This window comes from Pantherophis guttatus, chromosome 2, assembly GCF_059756535.1.
Source record: "Pantherophis guttatus breed Tessera chromosome 2, ASM5975653v1, whole genome shotgun sequence".
Classification (NCBI taxonomy): Eukaryota; Metazoa; Chordata; class Lepidosauria; order Squamata; family Colubridae; genus Pantherophis; species Pantherophis guttatus.
In genome coordinates this window covers 207,845,186-207,855,174 of record NC_142064.1, presented here as the reverse complement: position 1 = coordinate 207,855,174, position 9,989 = coordinate 207,845,186, and the positions used below count along the sequence as shown (strand labels likewise).

The 9,989-nt window shown below is 42.9% G+C and overlaps 1 protein-coding gene across 6 annotated transcripts in view; it reads right to left on the bottom strand.

Moving 5' to 3' along the window:
* Nucleotides 1-5,822: 5,822 nt before the first annotated feature.
* The window catches only part of SEMA3F (semaphorin 3F), a 148,035-nt gene continuing 143,868 nt past the window's right edge, over nucleotides 5,823-9,989 (bottom strand). For all 6 annotated transcript variants that reach the window (XM_087887681.1, XM_034440782.3, XM_034440807.3 and 3 more), the window contains one exon: nucleotides 5,823-9,158. In XM_087887681.1, coding sequence (XP_087743807.1) covers nucleotides 8,724-9,158 — 435 coding nt within the window. In that variant the 3' untranslated portion in view covers nucleotides 5,823-8,723. The remainder of the gene's footprint in view (nucleotides 9,159-9,989) is intronic.

The following is a 9,989-nucleotide window of genomic DNA, read 5'->3' as shown; positions in this document are numbered from 1 at the left end:
TTGAGCGTCTTCAGTGCCTACTGTTGCTCCCTCCTTGAGCCAATACCAGCCACTTTCTGGCTTAGAGGGATTTTGCTGAAGTGGGAATCAGGTGTTCTGAAGCACCCAATGTGGAGCAAGGGCAACTGAAGAAGGGCCACATAGAGACAGCCCCAAGGTTTTCCCCAGGCTCTAATCTCGTGCTCAGTAGCTTAAGGGCATTTCTGAGATAATGCTCCTTCAATCCCCACACATGCTGAACTCAGCAGTTTCCATGTTTTCATCTGCTCTTGACCTGGACAAGCATCTGGAGAAGGAATACTCCTTCCTCCAAGCTCTGCCTTCTCCTGCCATGCTAATTGCACCGGACAATGCACCAATGGGTCTGTTGCGGATGATTCACGTGCTTTGATCTCACTCCAGGGTAAATGGGTAAATTATATTAATTATGGTTAATTAATTATGGTTTAAAATATCAAATGGCTGACATTCCCCCCTCCAATGTCAAAAATAATAACACCTCTTGGAGAAAAGGTGTGGGGAGCAAGAAACATAGAAAGAGAGGCTGGCTAATAAAGCTACTAATCCTATCATATCCAGTGCCATCACTGTTAATAGCTAATTAATAGTTTTTCATGTGGTTTGTAATGTTGAATGTGGATTTGCATTTGTCTATACATATCCATCCCTAAGAGTGGTATGGTGGAATCACCTGCTGAAGCAGAGGGGCCCTTCTAAGGTGAGTAAAAAAATCATTCTAGCCTGGTGTCTGTTGGTGGGAGCAAACATCTGAGCAAAAACCCTGAAGTCCATATCTGCCATTTCCCAAGGGAAGGCAGACACTCTGGCAAGATTCTTGTAAAATAGGCGATCAGAAATAAAATATCTACTTGGGCCTATTCACGAGCAGTTCTGGTTACTTGCACCTGACAAATGGGAATCTGGCCTAAGCAATGATTTGCAAAGGAGGGGTTGTAGAACAGGAGATATATTTAAATAGAGGCAGCCAGGACCTAGCTCTAAGTTAACTGTATCCTGCCAGGAAAAGACTGTAGAGAGCAAGTGCTCTGTGCATGTATGGCTAGGAACTAAGGGCAGAGGGAAGTCTCCCGAGATGAGCAATCTTATAGCAAAATCCACAAATAAATAAAGAGGGGATGCAGAGTAAACAGTTAATTCTCCATCAACATCCCATTGCTCTTTGAAGATAGAGAGTTGGGAAGTGCTGAACAGGAAGTTCCACTGAAGTCACACTCCCAACACAAATTAGGTTGTTGCTATTTGCAAAAAGAAAATAAGAGGGGAAGGGGTGTCCATTGACTATACATAGCCATAACCAAGTTGGGAAGTGAAGTCCCTGATCCAAATCCAGTTCTTTAACCCTCTAGCTCCCAGATGAAATTTTGTGATCATTCTTCTAAACTTCTAAAAGCCGAGTTTTGTAAACAAAAGACAAATTTGTTGGTGTAAGAGCAGCAACTGAATTACTTTTGATGGGGGGGGGAACATTGGGGTCTACATGTTTAGAGAAAATACTATTTTTTTTTTTTTTTTTTTAGCAAATATGAATGTTGAATACTAGCAGAATTGGAGGGCTGAAGAATGAGGGTTAAATATTGGAATGCCTGGGAGTTTTGCAGTCATTGGAAATGTATATTAAATAAAACAGAAATAGTCAAGCTGGCTGCTGCTGATAGGAATCAGAATATGTGTGCTAAAGTTTCCACTTGTATCTACGAAAGCCAAATTCAAGTGATGTGCGGTGATGGTCTGTTGCTTTTCTGTTGCATTGTGGGCTTTCCAGGAGCATTTGTTTGCCCACTGGGGGAAACCATGCTAATGAGGACAGAACATGAGACGTTCCTGCTTTTCTTTCATTCAAGGTTTGCACAACCGATAGAAGTGTAGATTTGTAGCTCAGGATTAAATTGCAGGGTCCTTGGTGCTCTCTGAGCTTGGTTGCTTTCTTGCAGATGTTTCATTACCAAACTATGTAACATCATCAGTTACATCTGTACCAAGAACCCCAAGATTTGCATTATGATAGTCTAGTGCAGTATTTCTCAACCTTGGCCACTTAAAGATGTGTGGACTTCAATTCTCAGAACACCCCAGCCAGCATAGCTGGGAGGTGAGTCCACATATTTTCAAGTGGCCAAAGTCAGGAAACACTGGGCTATTGGTTCTAAAATTCCAAAGTGTCTTTCTAATTAGAAGGAGCACCTGGAAAATCAGTTTGCATCGTCTGAATGAGTAAGGATAACTAACTTTTTTAAAACTACTGATTACAAAACCTAAGGATAAAGATAGGCATTTATTTAATTTGTTTGCCACTGATCTCGCCACTAGCCTTTATTTTGGAGCAAAGATAATGGAAGATGTGATCTGAAGATGGACACGATGAGACCACTTCCTTGTCAAACTGCAGATCACACAGAAGCCCTGGACATCTGCACAGGCAATGGACCTTTTGAAAGGATCTGTCCCAGGTGACTAATGGGTTCAGGATTTTAGAGGACACCTGGGTCTTCTTTTTTCCTGGCAATTTGGTTCTGTCTAGAACTTGCAAATGGCAAGCGTGCTGAATGAGATTGGTTCAAGAAGGACTCTGCCCCACTGCTGCTCCCAAGCCATTCCTTAGTTCACTGAGGAGGTGAGGGGAATTAAGTAACTGAAAAGATGCTTATAGCAACAGTGATGGACCGCCGAAAGTAGCCATGATGGAGTACTGGAAAACGCTCATATGTTGTAGTAGGAAGAGAAAATGGCCTTGAGGGACAGGAGGAAGAAACACTACTAAGTTAACAGTCAGATAAAAGAAACCTCAGTCTGGGGCAGAATTGTAACCTGAGAAAACAACTCAGAAAAAACCCTCTGAGGTCTCTTAAAGATCAAGAAAGAGAGGGAAGGAGGAAGCACAATCAGACTTGCAAGATTCTGTTACTATATATTTATTATAAAAATAATATAGGTAAGCATGACTTCAGAATCCTAATCTGGTCTACCTTTAAGGGCTGACACATGTGAACCTACATACTAATAACAGAAGGGGGCAAGCATTAGGTCTCCTCTGTGCTTATTTTATCTGCATACTGTCCAGTGGTATCCAAACCCCTTTAGAGAAAATTTGGCAGAACAACAGGTTTCTTTGTGGATAAAGGTGTTCATAGCATTTTGGGATGGATACTACTTAACATCTGTATGAACTCATAGGAAACTGATGGGAACTGATAGGAAACTGCTATGATTTCTATAATGCTTCCAGACTCAGTTCGTTATCACCTTTAAAGCTTTATATGGCATAGCACTAGGCTACAGGAACTGCCATGCCTTTGGCTCAAATTGCTTTGGCCTACTCATCTTGGTTCTGTAGGGATATCAATATTTTTAATAACTTTGTTAGTATTCTGCTTGATTTAGTTTTGCTTTGTTGTTCACTGTCCAGAATTGCAACTGATTGGAGCACTTTATACATGAATAAATGATAAATGAATAAATACATCTGGCTGGGTTTCTTTTCTGACTATAAATGTTCTCATTTATGGTGACTCGCAAAAGACTTCCCACAGACATCTCATCTTAAAATAAACCCTTTCAACAACAGTGCAAATAGATGGAAGCCTGGAGGCTGTACAGAAAACTGTCAGTCTTAACTTTCAGCTTGGCCTTTCCACCTAGTAGCAGTTCCGAGTTTGTCCTGAAGTTTCACGAGCTGAAAGAACTTGTGAAGCTGCCTCTTCCTCAGCATCTCAAGAAACAAGGACCATTCAGACCCCGTAAATATTTTAGAGCAGTATGTCTCCTTCTTTCATCTTTCTCCCATGACCATCTATCCCAGGGAGCCATTTCAGCAGACAAAAGACACAATCCCAGTCAAGCTTCACAACTGCACGCTAGCAGGAAAAAGCCTGTGACATCCATGGGGGGTTGACAGACCTGTCCCTGATGGTCCGTCCGATTCCCCAACTTAGCCAGTGGCAGAAAAGGACAGGAAATGAGTCTTTGACCCTGATCTCTTCTTCCCAGTACGTTTGCTTAACCAGCTGTTTCAGCACACCCTAGAGAGGTAGGAGCTCCTGTTGTCTCTTTTATTATGAACAAGACCTCTTTGTCTCTAGGCCTCAGGGCCAGGCCTAAGAAACCCAACAGTTGTCCTTCCTGGATTGATCATCAACCAGAAGCAGCAGAAAATCAGCTACTGCTTGCTCCATTAAAAAAAAAAAAGGGGGGGGGTAACTTGTTGCTCCATAAATAAATGGAAAACAAGCTCTGGTTGGGTGACTTTATGGTCAACAGCTATATATGCATCACTAGAATTTCTGCACAAAGAGCTTGGAGACAAGAGTTTCAGCACAGTCTATGTTTTCATCCACTGAAATGCAAGTGCTGGGCCTTTTCTAGCCTCTCGTATTTGGGAGAACATCTAATGCAATGAGCCTCTGGACTGTGGAGTTTACTGCACAAGCGGCTCTTTAGCTCCTCAGTATCTCTTTCATATCCCTTTTAATGAAACCTGAACCAGTTTATGGCTTTCAAATCAAAATCTGAAATCCACAATTTGATGGGCTTCATTATGTTATTTCTGGTTCTGTTGGAGATCTATCCTGGGGATTTTAAAATAAGGAACGGTATGAAGCTTGTGAGTCCAGAAAGTTCCAGTCATGATTTTTGTGGCCATATTTATAGATGGAGTGGAACTGCTTGGATGTGTTATTTGAGGTGTGACCGTTCTTGGCATAGTGTGTGCTACTTCTCAAAAAAGACATGAGAAAAGGACACCATCGAGCTGAAAAAGGAGAAAAGGCCCACATGATCAGGTGGTGAAATGGGAATGGTGTGATCTTTGGAGTTTGTGAGTTGAGAAACTGGGCTAGTGAAGAGGAGCAGGATACAAATTTATAAAGTTAATTAACATTATAATTAATTTTGACAAGATGTCAAAAAGCAGCTTAGATAGGGGTTGTTGTTTTTTACTTTCTCGTAAAACCCCAGGTCATCTAGAGAAGCTGAATAATGAGAAATGCAGACAGACCACAAAAAAGAAAAGAAAACTCCCAAACTAATGACAAAATGCACTTTTTTCATGATGGACAATGGTCCCCAGTTTGGGTTGCTTAAGAAAAAAAGCTTAGAGAAAGGTATCTCGTAACAGAATAGGTATCACCATTTCAAACAGCAATTGTGGGCTGGAGGCTTTCCTAATTCATTAACATAAAGTGTCTCCTTGGATAACATGACACTGAAAACTATGCTAGTTTCCTGATATGTTGCTAGCTGGTGACTTCTTGCTTTCAGAAGGGAACCCAGAGTTTCCTTCTCCCCAGAACAGTGTGTGATATGATAGTTACAATCTGATACGGCTTTTGGTATAGCCCAGGGGTATCAAACTCACATCGTCCCGGTGGCATCACGTGACGTATCAGGACTTTCCCCCCCTTCGGTAAACTGGGTGTGGGCGTGGCCAATGCATGACGCATCTGGCCCATCGCCCGGGAGTTTGACAGCCCTGTTATAGCCAATCCAGCCCCTTTATTAGAGTGTGCGATATTTTGGTTTTTGAGCCACAAAAATTGGCCGGGGAATTTTGCAAATAAAACATCAAGAGGTAGAAAGATTAAAGCATGTGAGCAAGCATGGGTGATGGTGACGGTAGATGTGTGAAAACCCAACACCGTTGTATTATTCTCTAGGAGTAAAAGAGTCACAAGCGTTCAGTATCAAACATATATTCTTATTGTTGTAAATGCTTTTCCTGGAGGGAGCAGGCCGCAGAAAAAAATTGCACTCCTAATCTGGGCCAGTGAGACAAAAGAGCACTCAGTTGAAGATGGAGGAGTCTGGAGTTTCCAAAAACAAAGCCAGTGTTTATTAGCTTGTTCTATCCACAGGAATCTCACATTACAAGCGCAATGTGGCTTTGCGCCTGACTTCATCATGTGGAGCTACTGCTCAGATGCCCCGTATCTCAGGTTTATTTATTTATTTTTTATTTACAGTTATTTACAAGAGGAAGTATACTCACATCACTCAGACTGGCAGAGGAAGGGGGCCTGCTTTTAAGAGGGAGGGTGAATGAAGAAGGTCCTATTTCCAAGCATGAAAGGGTAAAACCTTTTCTTAACAGCAGGTGGTATACAGCTGGGTGGGAGGGTGAGTGGGGAGGCAGAATCACATAAACTGCAGATTTCTGCAGTTTTCAGCTCTGCTGTGAAGACACTTCTTTGCTGTGCAGACAGAAGCAGAAACAATGTAGTTTCCATCACCCTAATTTACTCCAGTTACACCTTTAGGGTAATGTGATATAGGTCTGTGCAAGATATTTTCTATACCCACTATGCTCAGTAATGGTAGTCCCTGTAGCTCTGTGTAATTAGCTCCATATTAACAAGATCCATAGCCATAGGAAAGCATTTTGTTTTCCTTGCCTCAGTGCACAGATTAATCCAATCAGAAATTCAGGATATGCACAAATGCTGCAACTCTGCGAGTAGCTGTCATGGGGCTTACTTTTAATTTCATTTCCCTACGGAGTTAGGGAAGATAAAAATCATGCCTATTATCGATGAAGCTTGGATCGATAGACCCAAGAGCACCAAATTGTTTTCTATAGAGGGTGGGGGGAAGACATTCAAGAAAGATTACAGCAAGGGGAAAAATGAGCACAGTCGGAAGACATTCAAGAGAGTAAACTAAGATATAGCCTAAATTTGGCATATTCACCTTTTCACCTAGGAACCCCCTCCCTCTTTGAATGTGCTTATTTGAGGGTGAGAAACATGTGATCTGTTCTTGTTCACGTTCCATGTTTAATTACAAGTAGTCCTCAACTTATAACCATTGAGACCGTAATTTCTGTTGCTAAGGAAGGCCGTTGTTAAGTGAGTTGTGCCCAACTTTATGACCTTGTTTGCCACGGTTAAGTGATCACTGCGGTTGTAAATGAATCTTGTGTTAAGTTGTTAAGTGAATCCAACTTCCCCCATTGACGTTGCTTGTCCGAAGGCTGGGAAGTTGCAAATGGCGATTGCATGACCCCAGGTCACTGCAACCGTCATAAATACATCTTGGTTGCAACCGTAAGGATGCTGTGATGGTCATAAGTGCAAGGATTGGTCATAAAGTCATTTTTTTTCAATGTAACTGTGAACAGCCACTAAATGGAACAGTTGTAAGTCAAGGACTACCTGCATTATAATTAAAAAGAAAGATTGAGAATCTAGCCAAATTGGCTCCGTTTCTGAAGACAAGAGAGAACAGTCAGGTTGGAGGGAGGCAATGATTCCATGCAATGAATGCTTATTAAAACTCTAGCCTTTTTTTCATAAACTCACATTACAATTGAGAGAAAGACAAACAAATGTCCCTGAATCTCCCCTTTCATGATCTCACCAGCCTGTCTTTTTCTTACGTTGGCCATGTGACCTGCTCAGTAATGTTGATGCTATAGAATTCTTCTGTGACTATTAGAACACCTTCGGTTGGACTGGTACAGTTCTCCTTGGTTTATATTGCTTTGCTCGACGGGATGCTAGTGTCATACTGAAGCTTTGGACTCCTTACGGGGCAATCTGAGATGAATACATTATAGAATTTAAGTTGGGAAACCAAGGCACCGATTCCTCCAAGGGTTAGCAAAGCAGAAACCAGATATATTCCGATGGCCATGCACCAATCCTTGTCCTCTCTCCTACTTCAATTGCCATGCTGTCTTTGGTCTTGGAAATGCCTGATGCATGCACTACAGGAGAGTAGCTTTGGTTCATATGTACATTACATCTCCCTGGCATAACTCATTTGGATATGGCCCTTGTGTCCCAACAATGGTAAAACTACTCAACCAAGCCAGCTGCCTCTGCCCTGAGTGGCCAAATCCCATTCACCCTGGGAAGGCACTCCAGTTGAAGCACTGTCAAATCAGAAAGTCCTTTTTTAACTCCTAGTGGAGTTGGCTTATTTTCAGTAGCAGGAAGAGCATCGCATGGGTCATACACGGATATCCTTGATGGAGCACTTCCTTCTTCCTCAAATAGCTCAGGCTCCCTAAGAGTTTCCAGTCTCCATAGCAAGTTTCCCTGGAGGGCGTCCCATCAATATGTGCTTTGAGTCAGAGAGAGGTCTAGAAGAGGAAGAAAGTGCTTTGTAGGTGTGGCAGGGGCTTATATACACCTCTGGGTGTGTAGTAGCAAGGGGAGTAGGACTGGGAGAACGCTTGGTGCCTGACAGCTGCCTTTAAAAAAACACACACCACCAAAACGGAATTGTTTCAGTGATAGTAACAGTAATATCTCAAATTTGCTGAAGATGGGTCAGCCTTAAAAGTCACTGCCCCACTGTTATGGATCCATAGAGCTGTGCTAAAAGCATAATGGGGAAAGGGAGCTAAGGAAACAGTAACTTTGCCATTGGATATCCTTGAAACTCTCCTTCCCTGACTGGGGTCAGCTATCCACACTCGAGAGGCAAAGGGAGGAGTTGCTTTGGCTCTGTTCTCTACCTCCAAGATGTCAATTCTTTTACAGTACCACAGATAAATGTGGGAAGGAAGAGCCAGCTGCCTCCGAGCTCTTTGCCACCTCACACCCAGGCAAGACCCATGGATTATATACAACCTACAAATAAATACTGTCTTGATAGGGAACAGTGTGTGGTGGTGTGAGATTTCTCATATATATATGAGAAATATATATATATGAAAATGGGGAATTATAGAACTGTCATCACATAGTCCCTTTCAGCTGCCACTCTCATGTGTGCTGATCCATCTCTGGTTGGTGATTCCGGCGGTTTCGTGGCTTCTTCTGGTCATGCAAGGCCTTGGCTTTGAGACCAGCCAAAGTCTCCTTGTGATTAGAGGCCACGTGCCGCCAATATCCCTGGCAATACTGATTGATGAGTCCCATCTCGGGCTGTGTGAGCAGCTGGACAAGGTCATGGTACTGAGAGCTGAAGGTGCCTGGCAGGCCAGCTCTCATGGCTGCTGCGGAGGGGACGGGGCCTTCTGATTGGAAGAGCACAGCATGGACAGTTTCACTGCTCAGTACATGCAGCTGCACTTTGGCTATGGTGTGCTTGAAGTTGTTCTCCGTGGCTGTGCAAGAATACAGGCCCCCATCTGAGAGCTGCAGGGACCGCAACAACAACCCTTGATCTGTCCTCAATACCCGCCCTTCAGTGCGGAGCTGTGGAAAGAGAAGCAGCAGAAAAAATGGTTAGTAGAGCTGGATCAGCCAGGCTTGAAGATATTAGAACACAATGGTAGGGAACGACCATGGTTGTCTTCCTGGAGTTCTTTAGGGCTTGTAGTGCACTCCTCTTTTCTATTAGAACAGTTATAGCATTAAAAAAAAACAACCCTCTACTGCAGTCATAATACGTAGCCAGTCATGGCCATTTCCTATTCTTTTCCTCAGGAGCAAATGAGAGCACAGGCAGGGCTTGAGTAAACCCTATATCTTCTGCTTGAGAAATTATGTATGTTGGGAGGGGAGAAAGAAAGACCAGATTTAGCCGAAATAGGTTGAGAAGACTTCTGGAGCATACTCCCAATCTGGCACTCTCTGTATTGACCTCAACCATGCCCAATGGCTGGGCAGTCTTGGGTGAAGAGAGCTACAGCCCAACTCATATGGAAAGTACTGCCTTATGAAACTCAAAGCACAAAGGCAGCTCTGCTCTTTACTTTTGAAATATGGAAGTTTCCAAGACGGTTGTCAGCTAAGTAGTGTGATAATTCTGGGTGCCTTTTAGTATCCAAAATATGGATAAAAATACTCTAATGCCAGTGAAGACGTTGAAAGCAGGCTCAAAGGAGAGAATGAAAAAGCCACATCTCAATCAATCAGAATAGATTGACTCAGCCTTCCATCTTTTCAAGGTAGGTAAAATGAGGACCCGGTTTGTGGGGGCAATAAACTGACTGTGTAAAATAGAACACCGCTTGGGGGCCCCCCAAAAAAGCCCTACTAAGCAGGTATATACAAAAGTATGAAGGCTATTGCTTAATGCATTGT